The sequence below is a fragment of the Neoarius graeffei genome, chromosome 5 (assembly GCF_027579695.1).
Source record: "Neoarius graeffei isolate fNeoGra1 chromosome 5, fNeoGra1.pri, whole genome shotgun sequence".
Taxonomy (NCBI): domain Eukaryota; kingdom Metazoa; phylum Chordata; class Actinopteri; order Siluriformes; family Ariidae; genus Neoarius; species Neoarius graeffei.
The window spans coordinates 70512814-70531904 of record NC_083573.1 but is presented as its reverse complement, the minus strand read 5'-3'; the positions used below and the strand labels follow the sequence as shown (position 1 = coordinate 70531904).

Below are 19091 nucleotides of genomic sequence, written 5' to 3'. Positions count from 1 at the left end.
TTGTACATGGCTTATAGCCAACTCAGTGCTACGCGCCTCATCGGGTTTCAGCTCACGTATGACTTGATTTCATGGAATAACACCTCTAACCCTATATTCCACATAGTCTATATTCTCTCTCTCTCTCTCTCCACAGTGGTGCTTGAAAGTTTGTGAACCCTTTAGAATTTTCTATATTTCTACATAAATATGACCTAAAACATCATCAGATTTTCACACAAGTCCTAAAAGTAGATAAAGAGAACCCAGTTAAACAAATGAGACAAAAATATTATACTTGGTCATTTATTTATTGAGGAAAATGATCCAATATTACATATCTGTGAGTGGCAAAAGTATGTGAACCTTTGCTTTCAGTATCTGGTGTGACCCCCTAGTGCAGCAATAACTGCAACTAAACATTTCCGGTAACTGTTGATCAGTCCTGCACACCGGCTTGGAGGAATTTTAGCCCATTCCTCCGTACAGAACAGCTTCAACTCTGGGATGTTGGTGGGTTTCCTCACATGAACTGCTCGCTTCAGGTCCTTCCACAACATTTCAATTGGCTTAAGGTCAGGACTTTGACTTGGCCATTCCAAAACATTAACTTTATTCTTCTTTAACCATTCTTTGGTAGAACGACTTGTGTGCTTAGGGTCGTTGTCTTGTTGCATGACCCACCTTCTCTTGAGATTCAGTTCATGGACAGATGTCCTGACATTTTCCTTTAGAATTCGCTGGTATAATTCAGAATTCATTGTTCCATCAATGATGGCAAGCCGTCCTGGCCAAGATGCAGCAAAACAGGCCCAAACCATGATACTACCACCACCATGTTTCACAGATGGGATGAGGTTCTTATGCTGGAATGCAGTGTTTTCCTTTCTCCAAACATAACACTTCTCATTGAAAGCAAAAAGTTCTATTTTGGTCTCATCCGGCCACAAAACATTTTTCCAATAGCCTTCTGGCTTGTCCATATGATTTTTAGCAAACTGCAGATGAGCAGCAATGTTCTTTTTGGACAGCAGTGACTTTCTCCTTGCAACCCTGCCATGCACACCATTGTTGTTCAGTGTTCTCCTGATGGTGGACTCATGAACATTAACATTAGCCAATGTGAGAGAGGCCTTCAGTTGCTTAGAAGTTACCCTGGGGTCCTTTGTGACCTCGCCGACTATTACACGCTTTGCTCTTGGAGTGATCTTTGTTGGTCGACCACTCCTGGGGAGGGTAACAATGGTCTTGAATTTCCTCCATTTGTACACAGTCTGTCTGACTGTGGATTGGTGGAGTCCAAACTCTTTAGAGATGGTTTTGTAACCTTTTCCAGCCTGATGAGCATCAACAACGCTTTTTCTGAGGTCCTCAGAAATCTCCTTTGTTCGTGCCATGATACACTTCCACAAACATGTGTTGTGAAGATCAGACTTTGATAGATCCCTGTTCTTTAAATAAAACAGGGTGCCCACTCACACCTGATTGTCATCCCATTGATTGAAAACACCTGACTCTAATTTCAACTTCAAATTAACTGCTAATCCTAGAGGTTCACATACTTTTGCCCCTCACAGATATGTAATATTGGATCATTTTCCTCAATAAATAAATGACCAAGTATAATATTTTTGTCTGATTTGTTTAACTGGGTTCTTTTTATCTACTTTTAGGACTTGTGTGAAAATCTGATGATGTTTTAGGTCATATTTATGCAGAAATACAGAAAATTCTAAAGGGTTCACAAACTTTCAAGCACCACTGTGTGTATATATATATATATATATATATATATATATATATATATATATATATATATATATAAAACAACTTTAGGAGAGTGGGCAGTGAGGAACTGGAGACAGGCGCTGCAATTCAAGGTACGCTTTTTATTTTATCTACACTTTTCAGTGATTTTAACGTTCCCACACAGACACACACATGGGGAGATACAGCTCTCTCTCTCAGTACTGGCCATCTGAAAGACACACAGCAACGCATTTTAATAGACAATCAGTAATTAGACATTGATGTACCTCGTCACGTTACCTGCTGGTTCAACCTGACTCCTCACTGTTCACAGCTGACGCTCGACCACGCCCTCACTGCTACAGCTATTCTAGAGTTATTCTTATTTGTCTTTATATCCAGATGCAGAAATATATACACATAACTGCCCTCATGAAAAAGCAGATTGTGTTGGATGGCAGGTGATATTTGTTGTTCAAAATCCAGAGCTAAAGTTTTTGATCTAAAATACTCCTGTCTCACACATACACACCTCAGACGCTGCTGCGAAGAGTGTCCCAGAAGAGCGAGCATCATTTCAAAGCCAGAGAAAGAGAAGTGGAGTGAAACTGTCAGAAACTGTGCTTACACTTTCACAACTCATCTCACACTCCAGATGCTGAATATGGTATGATATAAAGTCAATCAAAACTTGTTTAAAAATGTTTTATTGTTGAATAATAAGTTGCTTGAAGTTCCAAAAAAAAAAAAGATGGCATAAGACACAAACACAGAAGTGTCTTTACTTTGAAACCCATGAAGTATGAATATACAAATTATGTATTATATATCATATTTTATTCTTTAAAAATACAGATACGCTGAAGGCAACCTGGGCTTCAATAACACCTCAGCAGTGCCACAGACTGATCACCTCCATGCCACACCGCATTGATACAGTAATTCATGGTAAAGGAGCCCCAACCAAGTATTGAATGTATAAATGAATATACTTTTCAGAAGTTGGACATTTCTGTATTGTAAATCCTTTTTTTTGATTGATCTTAGGGAATATTCTAATAATTTGAGATACTGGATTTCTGATTTTCATGAGCTATAAGCCATAATCATCAAAATTAAAACAAAAAAGGCTTTAAATATTTCACTTTACATGTAATGAATATAGAATATATGAAAGTTTACCTTTTTGAATTAAATTATGAAAAAAAAGGAACTTTTTCATGGTATTCTAATTTTTTGAGATGCACTACTGTGTGTGTGTATATATATATATATATATATATATGTGTGTGTGTGTGTGTGTGTGTATATATCTCATCTCATCTCATTATCTGTAGCCGCTTTATCCTGTTCTACAGGGTCGCAGGCAAGCTGGAGCCTATCCCAGCTGACTACGGGCGAAAGGCGGGGTACACCCTGGACAAGTCGCCAGGTCATCACAGGGCTGACACATAGACACAGACAACCATTCACACTCACATTCACACCTACGGTCAATTTAGAGTCACCAGTTAACCTAACCTGCATGTCTTTGGACTGTGGGGGAAACCGGAGCACCCGGAGGAAACCCACGCGGACACGGGGAGAACATGCAAACTCCGCACAGAAAGGCCCTCGCCGGCCCTGGGGCTCGAACCCAGGACCTTCTTGCTGTGAGGCGACAGCGCTAACCACTACACCACCGTGCCGCCCGTGTGTATATATATATATATATATATATATATATATAATTTGGACAGGCCTATGCATTCTAATTTATTTGGACAGGCATATGCATTCAAATTTATTCCCCGTACTGGTTAAAAAAATCTTTTGCTCATTTTAATACCTCTGTTCCTTTATAATGCAGATCCAAGCATATATTTGAGCAGTTGTGAGCTAAGTGGGGACTCACACCAGATGATCCGTAGGGGAGAGCGGGGAAACTTGGGACAAGTTTTCAGCTTTTGTAGATTGTGTGAAATTCTTTGCCGGTAGCGTCACATTCATATTACATTAGAGAGAATTTATTAATGCAGTAAATAATGCAGTATTTACTCTTACCACAACATTAGTTTCTCAGCTTGACACATATACTGGCCTTCGGGCTTCACTTTTTCTGTCATTATTTTTTGCAGGCTAACATGAGACATTGAGGGGAGACATGGGACATGATGTTGGGAGACATAGGACAAAAATAAAATACCTAGGTCTACACATTTAGCTTTTATTTATTATCAAAACTGGTAACACATGAACTGTATGAACACACAATGCTGGTACAGTGATAGACAAATGTCAGTTTACTCAAAACCTGACTCAACAAAACAACTCCATTTTCAAGAAGAAATGAAATAAGTTTAATCCTCATGCAGGTACATGCCCACATTTTTAATAAACATTTTAAGCGATTTTATATTTGTAAACCACAAGAAAAATCTGGGCGGCACAGTGGTGTAGTGGTTAGTGCTGTTGCCTCACAGCAAGAGGGTCCAGGTTCGAGCCCCGTGGCTGGCGAGGGCCTTTCTGTGTGGAGTTTGCATGTTGTGTCCATGTGGGTTTCCTCCAGGTGCTCTGGTTTCCCCCACAGAACAAAGACATACAGGTTAGGTTAACTGGCAACTCTAAATTGACCATAGGTGTGAATCTGTGTCTGTGTGTCAGCCCTGTGATGACCTGGCGACTTGTCCAGGGTGTACCCCGCCTTTCGCCCGTAGTCAGCTGGGATAGGCTCCAGCTTGCCTGCGACCCTGTAGAACAGGATAAAGCGGCTACAGATAATGAGATGAGAATGAAAAAAAATCTGTAAGATGACCTGTCCCAACTCTGGCCATTTTGAAAAAAAAATCTTTAAATGTTTTCCCCCAGAATTTAAGTTTAATAAATACAGTAATACTATATATGGTAACTCGAGGCTACATGTTTTAATTCCTAATAAATTCCGAATTTACATTACACCATAGATTGGAGGTGGAATCAAAGTATAAAATACAAGTTTTGGTTAATAAAATATTATACTGCACAAACCATATAAAACGAAAACTTTACTGCACAAACCTTACTGCAGTGTCTAGCTTCATGGCTCCAAAGGAAGTAGGTTACTCTAAGGGACAATATCTAACTTTTGATGTCATTTAAAACCTGACTGGTCAAAATGAATTTATGGGAATACAAACTGTCCCAAATCTCCCTGTCCCAAGTCTCCCCACTCTCCCCTACCGCACCAGAGTGTGTTTGACCCCCAAAGTCTGGTTCATTTGACTACACTTCACAGCATACACTTTTTAATTCACTGGAGAATATTTGGGTAAATTTTGGGTCTAGTTCTCATCTTACTGAGGAACGTGAATTGTAGTTGGCGAGTAAATCTACATCATGATGACGTAAGCTCACTAGGAACAGGAACATAAAGCGCAGTGTGAGCGCCGACCAGCAGGGGAGTGGGAGGGGGGATGATCACTCTCAGGAGTGGTACAAGGCAATCGTTCCTAGCATGAGTACACCCGAAGAATATTGCTCAAGGTCCCAGTGGTGACTGTCTTGTATTCCTGGACTTTCAATCTTCTCAAACTTCAATCTAATAAGTAACAATTACTACAATTATTTTACCAGATTGAACACCCAAATTAATTCCTCCAACATGATTTCCATCCATCCATCTATCCATCCATTATCTGTAGCCACTTATCCTGTCGTACAGGGTCGCAGGCAAGCTGGAACCTATCCCAGCTGACTATGGACAGTTTTTCTGAATTGTCAAAACACTAAACCCTATTTTCAAAACTAAACTGTCAACTGCCAAAACAACTTTATTGAATCAATTACACCACTGGCAAAACTTTAAACACATTCTCATTTACAGAACACATTTAGCAGTATGGTGCACTTTCACCCAGAATGACACACACACAGGCCCCAAAGGTTACACACAACTAACACCCTGTTGTCATCATTAACACACCACCACTCAAAATTGAGTTCACACGTGTCCAATCAGTGATGTGTGGGACCCATTCAGTAAACAGGATAGAAGCAGGTCAGATCCAAGTGGCAGGTGTGAGTTGGATTGTGATTTCAACAATGAAGTGTAATAACAGAAGAGGCAGAGGAGTGTGTGTGGATGAGGAGGAAGAAGAAGAGGACGATGAGGAAGACCAAGAACAAGAGCTGTAATTTCAGATGAAATTAGAGCAATGATTATAGATGAGCAATGACCAATGCAATAGAGCAATGACCATAGTTCTGGTTCATGGCATGAAGATGAGGGAAGCAGGACAATGTGTGCAACTGAACTTAAACAGGTTCTCAGTGGTCTCTGTAATTGGGACGTTCAGAGAAAAAGACAGGTAAAATTTCTAAGCTTTTTGGTCCCTAAAAGTTACAGTACAGTAAATGTATTCAGTAGGATGTCTCCGTAAATCTATCCATCCATCCATTATCTGTAGCCGCTTTCCATTATCAGGGTCGCAGGCAAGCTGGAGCCTATCTCAGCTGGCTATGAGTGAGAGGCAGGGTATACCCTGGACATGTTGCCAGATCATCACAGGGCTGACACATAGAGACAAACAACCATTCACACCTACGGTCAATTTAAAGCCACCAATTAGCCTAACCTGCATGTCTTTGGACTGTGGGGGAAACCGGAGCACCCGGAGGAAACCCACGCAAACACAGGGAGAACATGCAAACTCCACACAGAAAGGCCCCAGTCGGCCACTGGGCTCGAACCCAGGACCTTCTTGCTGAGAGGTGACAGTGCTAACCACTGCACCACCATGCCAGTCTCCGTAAATCACTCCACCAAATCTCGAGAAAGGGAACATGGAACAAAATCTTCCATACAGTACTTTACTGTATCTGTATTGCACAGCATTAGGGCAAACTTACCAATACAGTATTACAGGATGGACACCTCTAACAAAATAAGCTTTCTGTAGAACGGAATGACAACCACATGAAGGTGGAAGGACCTGTATATTCTCACAAAAACAGGAGACTCTCATTGGTGATACGCGCCTTCAAAATGATGCAATTTGACTCCATGAAACACAGCAGCGGATAATTGAATACAATTCTGAAGGAATAAACATTGCAAGTCTTTCCACAATTAATCGTGTCCTACAACGCAACCAGATAAGGATCAAACAAGCCTATAGAGTACATTTGAACAAAACTCAAAGAGTGAAAGAGCAATGATATCAATATGTGCAAGTTAGTGAACATTTACAGTAAATCTGGCGGCACGGTGGTGCAGTGGTTAGCGCTGTTGCCTCACAGCAAGAAGGTTCTAGGTTTGAACATAATGGCTGATGGGGTCTGCGTTGGTTTCCCCTGGATGGTCTGGTTTCCCCCACAGTCCAAAGACATGAACTTAGGTTAACTGGCTACTCTAACTTGCCCATAGGTGTGAATATCTGAGCTGTGGTCAGACATGAGTAGGATGGTGGCTGCCAGCGGTGCCTTTGTACGCCTTCAACTCGACCATGCTGAGCTTCATAATTCAGCTCAAATCTACAGCATTAACATATATACAGTGATGCTTGAAAGTTTGTGAACCCTTTAGAATTTTCTATATTTCTACATAAATATGACCTAAAACATCATCAGATTTTCACACAAGTCCTAAAAGTAGATAAAGAGAACCCAGTTAAACAAATGAGACAAAAATATTATACTTGGTCATTTATTTATTGAGGAAAATGATCCAATATTACATATCTGTGAGGGGCAAAAGTATGTGAACCTCTAGGATTAGCAGTTAATTTGAAGGTGAAATTAGAGTCAGGTGTTTTCAATCAATGGGATGACAATCAGGTGTGAGTGGGCACCCTGTTTTGTTTAAAGAACAGGGATCTATCAAAGTCTGATCTTCACAACACTTGTTTGTGGAAGTGTATCATGGCACGAACAAAGGAGATTTCTGAGGACCTCAGAAAAAGCGTTGTTGATGCTCATCAGGCTGGAAAAGGTTACAAAACCATCTCTAAAGAGTTTGGACTCCACCAATCCACAGTCAGACAGATTGTGTACAAATGGAGGAAATTCAAGACCATTGTTACCCTCCCCAGGAGTGGTCAACCAACAAAGATCACTCCAAGAGCAAGGCGTGTAATAGTCGGCGAGGTCACAAAGGACCCCAGGGTAACGTCTAAGCAACTGAAGGCCTCTCTCACATTGGTTAATGTTAATGTTCATGAGTCCACCATCAGGAGAACACTGAACAACAATGGTGTGCATGGCAGGGTTGCAAAGAGAAAGCCACTGCTCTCCAAAAAGAACACTGCTGCGCATCTGCAGTTTGCTAAAGATCACGTGGACAAGCCAGAAGGCTATTGGAAAAATGTTTTGTAGACAGATGAGACCAAAATAGAACTTTTTGGTTTAAACGAGAAGCATTATGTTTGGAGAAAGGAAAACACTGCATTCCAGCAGAAGAACCTTATCCCATCTGTGAAACATGGTGGTGGTAGTATCATGGTTTGGGCCTGTTTTGCTGCATCTGGGCCAGGATGGCTTGCCATCATTGATGGAACAATGAATTCTGATTTATACCAGCGAATTCTAAAGGAAAATGTCAGGACATCTGTCCATGAACTGAATCTCAAGAGAAGGTGGGTCATGCAGCAAGACAACGACCCTAAGCACACAAGTTGTTCTACCAAAGAATGGTTAAAGAAGAATAAAGTTAATGTTTTGGAATGGCCAAGTCAAAGCCTTGACCTTAATCCAATCGAAATGTTGTGGAAGGACCTGAAGCAAGCAGTTCATGTGAGGAAACCCACCAATATCCCAGAGTCTGAAGCTGTTCTGTACAGAGGAATGGGCTAAAATTCCTCCAAGCCAGTGTGCAGGACTGATCAACAGTTACTGGAAATGTTTAGTTGCAGTTATTACTGCCAAGGGGGTCACACCAGATACTGAAAGCAAAGGTTCACATACTTTTGCCACTCACAGATATGTAATATTGGATCATTTTCCTCAATAAATAAATGACCAAGTATAATATTTTTGTCTCATTTGTTTAACTGGGTTCTCTTTGTCTACTTTTAGGACTTGTGTGAAAATCTGATGATGTTTTAGGTCATATTTATGTAGAAATATAGAAAATTCTAAAGGGTTCAAAAACTTTCAAGCACCACTGTACTGTACTGCATGTAAAGCAGCACATGTATATAGGGACATGAAGCCTGTCATGCTGTGTCATTTACAAAACTAATTGTAGTCTATTTTCACTGTGTATAGCGAATGTTTGAATTGGACTCCATGGAGGGGCCTCATGATTGCATCTTCTTGGATGAAGCTGAATTTGATCTCATGAAAACGAGAAGGAGAGATCACAACATGATTGGTCAATGTGCCACTGTAGAAGAGCCTGGCCAGCGTGGTGGTAACATGACCATATGCGCTGCCATCAGCAGTTATGGGGTTCTCCACCACCGTGTTCCTTTAGGGCCATACAATACTGAACGCCTTTGCACATTTCTGGATGGTCTATGGGATACTTTCCTCAGACATGAGCAGACAGAGCATCCTGTTTATGTTGTCATTTGGGACAGTGTGAGTTTTCACCGTGGTCCAAGAATACATGATGGTTTATCAATAACCAGCGTCTTATCAATGCTAGCTTTCCACCATGCTCTCCTTTCCTAAACCCTATAAAAACTTTTTTGTCAGCATGGTGGTGGAAAGTATATGACCAACCCAGGGAAAATCTCCTCAAGTCAATAGAGGCACCATGCGATGATACCAGAGAGGAATCTTTTCAAGGCTGGATTCGGCATGCAAAAGGATTCTTTCCCCGTTGCTTCGCAAGGGAGAAGATTGCCTGTGATGCAGATGAAGACCTGTAGCCTGACCTGGCCCAGAGGCATGATGCTGAAGCAGAATGAATGATTGATTTTGCTTCCTGTAAATTCATACACTCACTAGCCACTTTATTAGGAACACCCACCCACCTATTGTTTTATGCAGTTATCTAATCAGCCGATCCCTTGACAGCAGCAGCACAATGCATAAAAAAATGCAGATACAAATCAAGAGCTTCAGTCAATCTTCACTTCAAACATCAGAATGGGAAAAATTGTGATCTCAAAGTGTGACTTTCACTGTGGCACTGTGGGTGTTGGTTTGAGCCAGATGGACTGGTTTGAGTATTTCAAAAACTGCTGATCTCCTGGGGTTTTCACACACAACAGTCTCTAAAGTTTACACAGAATGGTGCAAAAAACAAAAAACACTGAGTGAGCGACAGTTCAGTAACAGGATGCGAGTGGACCCCTGCCTGGTCACCTGAATCTCCAGCTACCTCACTAACAGGCCGCAGTACGTCAGGCTGAAGGACATCACGTCTGACACTGTAATTAGCAGCACCGGAGCACCCCAGGGCACGGTGCTGGCCCTTCTTCTCTTCACCTTGTACACCGTGGACTTCTGCTACAACTCGGAGCTGTGTCACATTCAGAAGTTTGCCGATGACACAGCCATCGTTGGGTGTATCAGTGACAACAGAGAGGAGGAGTATAGGAGCCTGGTGAGGGACTTTGCTGTGTGATGCAACAGGAACCATCTGCAGCTCAACACATCGAAGACCAAGGAGCTGGTCATTGACTTTGGGAGGTCCAGACCAAGGTCACGACCAGTTCTGATCGAGGGAGTCGAGGTGGAGGCTGTGGATTCCTACAAGTACCTCGGGCTGTGGCTGGACAGCAAGCTGGACTGGACTTGCAACACTTATCACTTATACAGGAAGGGACAGAGCAGGCTATACTTCCTTAGAAGGCTGCAGTCCTTTAACATCTGCAGGAAACTCCTGTGGATGTTCTATCAGTCTGTGGTCGCCAGTGTCCTGTTTTACACCATGGTGTGCTGGGGGGGCAGCACATCCAAGAAGGACACATCTAGGCTGGACAAACTGATCAGGCGGGCTGGCTCTGTGGTCGGCGTGAAGCTGGACTCTCTGGTGATGGTGGCAGAGAAGAGGACTATGGACAAACTACTGAACATCATGGACGATGCCAGTCACCCTCTGCACACCGTCATCAGCAACCAGAGGAGCCTGTTCAGTGACAGAATGCTCCTTCCCAAGTGCAGGACGAACAGACTCAAAAACTCCTTTGTCCCTCACACCATCAGACCGTACAACTCCTCTCGGGGGGGAGGGGTAACAGGAGGACAGAGGACGGGAAGGAGCAGTAGCCTAGCCTAACAATAAGCAATACCGGACAATGTGCAATATAATGTGCAATATAAAGTGCAATATCTTTCCTGCCCCCCCCTTACCCTAACCCCACTTCTCCCCCCTTCCCCCTTCCTCTCTTCCCCATATCTAATTCTTTTATATTTGTGTATGTAAATACTTAATTTATTTTAATTTATCTAGAAGTTTTCTCTATTTCTTTTCTCTGTTTATCTGTAATGATGCTGCTGGAATTTTAATTTCCCTGAGGGAACCCTCCCAAAGGGATCAATAAAGTTTTATCTAATCTAGTCTAATCTAATCTAATTTAAGTTCTGTAAGTGGAAACAAACTCCTTGTTGATAAGAGAGATCTGAGGAAAATGGCCAGATTGGTTTGAGCTGCCAAGAAGGATATAGTAACTCATAGCAACTCTTTACAACTGTGATGAGCAGAAAAGCATCTCAGCATGCAACAGTAGAAGACCACATTGGGTTCCACTCCTGCAGCCAAGAACAGGAATCGTAGAATCAAGAACAAGTTCCTATTAAAGTGGCCAGTGAGCATTTTGTGCAGTTGCAATGTTTAGTTTTGAGCAAAGATAAAACAGTTTTGAATCAATTGTTTAATTTTACAAGACAAGTCTTGTAACTTGAGCAAGTTTCCGTTTCCGGTTGAGAGTACAGTGTGCGCATTCTGGCTGTCGCTTCTCACCGGAGCTTTTTATTTATTTTTATTTTATTCTCCCTTTCGTTTTTCTTTTTTGTGTAGTTTGATGCTTGTTTTTTGGTTTTGTTTGAGTGTTTTGTCCACCGGTTGTGGTGTAGCTCTGGACCCAGTTTTGGGTGTCGGTTCCCTCCAGGCCTTGGTCTGCTGTGAGTGATGCCTGTGCTCCTCGCTATGGACTGCAGTGAGCTCGTTGCTCATTTTAACATCGGGGTTATCCAGCGCGGCTGCTGTGCAGGTGGTGTGGGACATACCAGTGCTCTGCTTGGAGGTGCTTCTGTGCTCACTTTCTGGGTCCATGGTGCAGTGTTCTGGGCAGTGTTGCCCGGCGGCGTCATGGCAGCTGTGCAGGCGGTGTGAGACTTATTTTCGTGCGCTTTTTGGTGGGACAGTGGCTGCTGCACCATTGGACAGAGGTGGACAGTAATGAAATACATTTACTTGAGTACTGTACTTAAGTACACTTTTTGAGTATCTGTACTTTACTTGAGTATTTTTTTTTTAAACTTATGATTTTAACTTCACTACATTTGAAAGGCAAATATCGTACTTTTCACGCCACTATATTTCTATCAAGGTCCTTGTTACTCGTTACTATGAAGCAACTTTGAAAGTGGATATTTTTTTTCTTTTCTTCTTGTTTTTTTTCCAAAAATGTGATTTTTTTTTCACAGGTGACACTGAGACAGCCGATCAGTAATCACTCGGGTCACGTCACGTCCACAGACTGTATAAAATCAAGTTCAATGATTTCTCAGCAGCGTTATTTGATCACGATCAGTTGATGGCAGAATGGAAGGAATTGGTTTTTCTGGGGAATGCATGCACTCATGGCCATAACTAGAACCCATGTTTCAGTTTTCTGAAAGGATTAAAGTTTCGTTTCGTTTTAAATGTTTGCTTTGTTTGCCGAAAACAAACCACATCACAGCCTACAAAAACTCGCCATCCAACCTGCAGAAGCATATTGAGTATATAAATGTTTTATTCCAAGAGAACGCTTGCAGTGAAGTTGTCTATGCTTTTAGAGCTAGCGATAACGTTGCAATCAAGGGCGCAGATAGCACGGGGGACGGGGGGGACATGTCCCCCCCAGATTTATAGTGACCCCCATCTGTCCCCCCCACCCACTGTCTCTACGTAAGGCGCCACACATAGGTAGAAAAAGTGAGGATTAATGTTCCGTTAGTTAGACTAACTTACACTGCAGCACAAAGTTGAAATGGCAGCAGCAGCAGCCTTGTCAGTGATCAATCCACATTTTCCCCTTCTTGAATCGGTGTAGGCTGGAGCAGATCCTTGCAGAGTTGGGAAAGCAAGGTGTTCATTTTCCACGTAATTCTCGGTTAATAACACTGCACAGCTCATCCATTTGATAGCAACGGTGTTTCTGCTGCGACTAATGGTGCGTTCACCTAACGCACTCATAAGTACTCATAAGTTGGAAGTTTGAAGTCGGAAAAGCATTGAAATCCAGCATCTCCCAGCATAAACGTTGGGGTTTTCGTTTCATTTCATTAACTGGCCATTTTTTTCGAATTCCATGTTCCATGATGTCCCAGTTTTTAAACTGGGAAGCGCTCAGTTCTGAGGTTATGTTGCTCGGAGCTCCAAGTTCCGACTTCCAATGTAAATGTAATGCACCATCTCGACCCCGGGGTCCTAAGGGGAGCTTGTGACTTTACCTGTCGTGGTAACCATAGTGATCATAAACAACTGTCTAATGACCGAGCTGGTGATCTTTCTGCCACATTAAGCCAGAGAAGAGGGGAAAAAAAATCACAGCGTTTGTTTCAAGAACCAAAAGATGTAAATATCCTCTGCCTGTTGCCTGTTGCCTTTCCCAGATGTGACAAATACTTGTTTTGTAATGTTGAGTAGCTAGTCTGATAATAATAAGAAGGAATTTGGACTTACCTGAAGTAGGCTAAATGTAAAATAACAGCATTCTAGGCTGTAGGTGAATATCTTTTAATGTTGTTATTTTTATGTATAATGTTATTTTAGTAAGCAGCAACTGTTAACTGAAATTATGAGATTCAAGATGTTAACATTGTCCTCCTGGCCTGCAGGCAATCCCTGGTGGGGTCAACAATGAAAAAACAAAAAACAATTACAGCGTTTTTTCAAAAACCGAGCAATGTTGACCAGGTAGGCCTTTGTCTATCAATGTTCATTCAGTTAGAAAACTCACAATTCGAATGTATATTGAAGCTTCAGTACACACACACACACACACACACACACACACACACACACACATATATATATATATATATATATATATATATATATATATATATATATATATATATATATATATATATATATATATATATATATATGCATTTACACAAAATGGAATCATTTGCTGACAGCTCAGTCCCCCCCAGTTCAAAAATCCTATCTGCGCCCCTGGTTGCAATAGCTATCCAGTCTGGTTAGTCAAATGACTTTCTATGGATTTGCCCACCAAGTTGCATTGCCTTGTCCACGGCTAACGTTTACACATAGCTAGTTAACTTGGACACTGTTAGTTAGCATGTAAAAACAGAGTTACACTAACATGAATAACGTTAACTTATCTGAAGTCCTTTCAGAAATATGTTTTAGCATAATCTTGCCAAATAAACAGAATGTAGAAATCTTTCTTTTCTAGTAGCGTTAGCTACCCAATATGATTTTGAGTTTGAAAAGACTTTGCTAGCATGTCAGGTGGAGTTTCACTGACTAGCTAGCTTAACGTTAAACCACCATGATGGCACAGCATGTGTTCATTTTGTGAATTCACATTTCTGTCTTTGGTAACGGCATTAGGTTTTGTAAGCATTGTGGCAATAATACAATGATGCATTGACAGAAAATGTACTTTTTTATACTTAAGTATTTTTAAAAGCAAGTACTTCAGTACTTTAACTTAAGTAAAAATTTGACTGGACAACTTTCACTTGTATCGGAGTAACATTTGACCAGCGGGATCTGTACTCTGACTTCAGTAATGAAGTTGGGTACTTTGTCCACCTCTGCCATTGGAATGACATCCTGACCTTCATTTGGTGGACTTTTTTTCCCCTCCTTTCCTTATAATTGTAAAGCAACCTTGGGTATGAGAAAGGTGCTATATATATTTAACTGATTATTATTATTTATTATTATTAAGTCAATGGTTTTATGAGTGTAGCTTGAATTTTGGGGTTTGTGTTTACTGTTTTGAGAAAAGGAGAGGAAATTTCACAAAATGCATTTTGGCATTTTAGAAAAAAAAACTATAATAGTATAACAAGTGTCAAATTTAGATAGATTTTAAATACGTAATGGAAAATTGTAACTAACGAACATGATTATGTGTAATAAAGGAACAGAAACAGTGTTCTGTATTGTTCTAGATTATTGGTCTGTAGAGAAAGAGCAGCATGTAGAAAAGCTCCAAGCCACCGTAAAATGCCACTTTTATTATTTTTAAGCAATTATAGCCTCGCTGCTCCTGTGGCTGTACTGTCAGCTCAGTGAAACCCAGCAGATGAGATTTCAGAAACAGCAATAATCATTAGCTTGGAATTCATTTGTTATTCATTAGCAGCAAATCAGCAGTATAATCCTTCATTCTGTGTTTTAATGGCAACCATTCTGTGCATCTCACCACATGTTACAGGCATGGTGCCTTGCACCTGCTCTAGTTTAAATTCAAAACAAAAAAATAACTCAATCAACATAGGAAGTGTCCGACTTTCACAATCTCTCCACACAAGCAACAGTTATAACACAAGCCCATGAATATAGAGTAACTAAATATTAAGTATTTAAATATTATATTGCTATAACCTGTGCTATTGCTTTCACTACTTATACTCCCATCTCTTCTCTTCCTGAGTAATTCAGCAAGAATGAGATTTATTGTAATTAGCTCCTTGAATGGGCAGCACGGTGGTGTAGTGGTTAGCGCTGTCACCTCACAGCAAGAAGGTCCTGGGTTTGAGCCCCGTGGCCGGCGAGGGCCTTTCTGTGCGGAGTTTGCATGTTCTCCCCGTGTCCGCGTGGGTTTCCTCCGGGTGCTCCGGTTTCCCCCACAGTCCAAAGACATGCAGGTTAGGTTAACTGGTGACTCTAAATTGAGCGTAGGTGTGAATGTGAGTGTGAATGATTGTCTGTGTCTATGTGTCAGCCCTGTGATGACCTGGCGACTTGTCCAGGGTGTACCCCGCCTTTCGCCCATAGTCAGCTGGGATAGGTTCCAGCTTGCCTGCGACCCTGTAGAACAGGATAAAGCGGCTAGAGATAATGAGATGAGATGAGATGAGATGAGATGAGATGAGATGAGATGAGATGAGATGAGCTCCTTGAATGGATTGGCTGCTTCCCATTGATGAAACAAGGCTGTGGATTCTGGGCTAAGTGTAAAACACACTCACCATCAACCAAGAGGAACTGAGCCGCTCCCAAAGAGCCGTCCCTCTGTCGGGCTACCAGTTTGTAAACCACCGAGCCTGGAGCTGCGCCGGGCTCCACTGTGGCGAGATACGGCTTGGGAAACATAACCCACTGCAGATCTGACATACCAGGACGGGTTATCGATAGTCTGCACAGGTACCATTCATCACCTGCAGATAGAAAGAGAAAGAGAGTGTGAATACATAGCTTGCACAGTAATACTACATTCTCAGAAAACAAAGTATATTACTGTACCTTTAGGGGTGCAATGGCTTGTTACTACAGCAGGACCCTCTAAGGTACTTATTTGTACCATTTATATAATGAATGGGAACATATGTACCTTTTTGACCCTAAAAAGGTCCAATAATGAGCCCTAGGGGGTATATTAGTGTAGATTGTGCTGTACCTTGGGGTACCGAAATGGACTCCTACTGTACCCCTACGGTATTTCTGTACATGTTTTAAATTTACTGCTGTGAACACTGAAAGCTGAAATTAGCAGATAAGCCAGTGGGTTTTTTGTTTGTTTGGTTGTTTTTTTTAATGCACTGTTTCTTGATTTTTTAGGACAGTCATTGTGCTGACTGAAATCCCTTTAAATCTCCCAAAATCTCATGAAATAAATCTCTGGCGTTGTAGGGCAGCAACAGGAAGAGCTGTTCTTAAGACTAATGACTGAGGGAGTGAGACCGGCTTACAAAATAAAGAGAAAGATAAAATAGCCTTGAGATCTGTACACATACACCTAGCCTTCTCGTCAGAGCTGCAGTCATTTCGTCTAAGGACCCTTGGCAACTGAGAAATATGACACATTTACAGAAAGCATCAATACATTTTCCAGCTCCACACCGTCAGGAAGTCATCTGCTGATATCAGTCACAGAGCAGGGAGCGGAGACTCAAGTACAAACAGAGACGAGAGTCAGCAGAGTGTTTTGGTTGTTGTTTTTTTCCCCCCTCTCTCTTTTGTCACTACTGTTTGTCTCTTGACTTGCACTATGCTGTTTTCGACATCTCATGCAACAATAAGACAATGGCAAATATAAGAGAAAACTTCACATCTAAGCACCAAAGCGAAGGAGATGATCGCAGTGCTTCCGATACTTCCTGCCTTATCACAGCAAAGGCTTTGAAAGATGTCGACAGAGACTGATCGACGGAGACAAAAACAAGTCAGAGAGTGAAAAAACAGAGAGGGAGAGCAGGAGGTCAGGGGAGAGATGAGGGAGGAGAGTGAAAACCTCCTGACAAGACCTAGTGTGTTTGTTTTCCAGTTTCATGTCTATGATTTTCATTTTGCCAGGTCTGAAGTTCGCACATAGGATTTGCACGTGGATTTGGCACAAGCTAGCTTTATTAAGAGAGGAAGACTGAGAAATAGAGGCATGATTGGTTTGGTTTTCTCGTCCTCAACGTGCTTTTGAAGACATAGATAGCGTCAAGATGTGCCATGGAAATGGACACTGTTTATGCAAACATGTTAATGAAGCACAATGTAGCAGTCGAATTATAATCAGCTAATAAACCAGCACCAGAGTGTGATGCTCATCTCATCATCTCTAGCCGCTTTATCCTGTTCTACAGGGTCGCAGGCAAGCTGGAGCCTATCCCAGCTGACTACGGGCGAAAGGCGGGGTACACCCTGGACAAGTCGCCAGGTCATCACAGGGTTAACATATAACATAACATAACATTTTTGGGGCTGTAGTTAGTCGCATCTAACTACAGCCCCAAAAAATACCGTTGGCCATACTGAGCCTAGCTACATTGCTAACAGGAGTAAACAGGAGTGACAGCGCGTCTGACTGACTGGGAGGTCGCGCAAAGCTCGGAGAGGTACGGATCAGCTCGTCTCAATTCAGAAAAGAACATATTTCATTATGGAAGTATGGTGGACTGTTCCTTTAATGACCTTGACTGATTAAATTCCCAGCAGACATTTTAAACATTTACAGAAGGGGTTTCAAACTCCTTGGACTTGAATATAGCTTTAAGGAGCTCTTCGGTCAACACTTGAAATATAACTTTATTCGTATCAGGAAAAACTGTCCATTGCCCTGTGATGTGTTTGAATCCTACTGATATCAAACATCGTTATTCTCTCTGCTTTGACTCCTTTAATTTCATGTCTCTTTTTCATTTCATTCTATTCCTCCTTTCTGAATTTTTGAGGAATGATACAGTGAAATTGGCTTAGGGATTTAAGGAGAAGCAGGTTGTTTTTTTTAAACAAATAATTTTAAGCATACATAGTTCATACGGCAGCATGCTGGTGTAGTGGTTAACGCTGTTGCCTCACAGTAAGAAGGTCCGGGTTCGAGCCCCGTGTCTGGCAAGGGCCTTTCTGTGCGGAGTTTGCATGCTCTCCCCGTGTCCGCGTGGGTTTCCTCCGGGTGCTCCGGTTTCCCCCACAGTCCAAAGACATGCAGGTTAGGTTAACTGGTGACTCTAAATTGAGCGTAGGTGTGAATGTGAGTGTGAATGGTTGTCTGTGTCTATGTGTCAGCCCTGTGATGACCTGGCGACTTGTCCAGGGTGTACCCCGCCTTTCGCCCGTAGTCAGCTGGGATAGGCTCCAGCTTGCCTGCGACCCTGTAGAACAGGATAAAGCGGCTAGGGATAATGAGATGAGATGAGACATAGTTCATACCTAAATAAAACAGAAGTGAGAATGACAAAACTCTCAAGCGATATCAAAGATATCAAAGCAACACTGAAGTACGGAAATTTTCTTTTGGGTGCACAGTTTGTGAGCAAATTATTTAGTCTTCCTGTTGTCCTTCACCATTTTCACACTTTCACAATATTTTTGGTAAGCCGCTCACCAAAAAAGTCTTATTTATAGAATAAGTAAAATATTTAAATAATATTGGCTGGCTTTTGGGTGGCACGGTGGTGGAGTGGTTAGCGCTGTCGCCTCACAGCAAGAAGGTCATGGGTTCGAGCCCAGCGGCCGACAAGGGCCTTTCTGTGTGGAGTTTGCATGCTCTCCCCGTATATGCATGGGTTTCCCCCACAGTCCAAAGGCATGCAGGTTAGGCTAATTGGTGGCT

General features: G+C 41.9%; 1 protein-coding gene across 1 annotated transcript in view; it reads right to left on the bottom strand.

The window, feature by feature from the left end:
• The window catches only part of si:dkey-22o22.2 (neural-cadherin), a 309825-nt gene that overhangs the window by 144777 nt on the left and 145957 nt on the right, over positions 1-19091 (bottom strand). The window contains exon 2 of the mRNA XM_060922323.1: positions 16018-16206. Coding sequence (XP_060778306.1) covers positions 16018-16206 — 189 coding nt within the window. The remainder of the gene's footprint in view (positions 1-16017; positions 16207-19091) is intronic.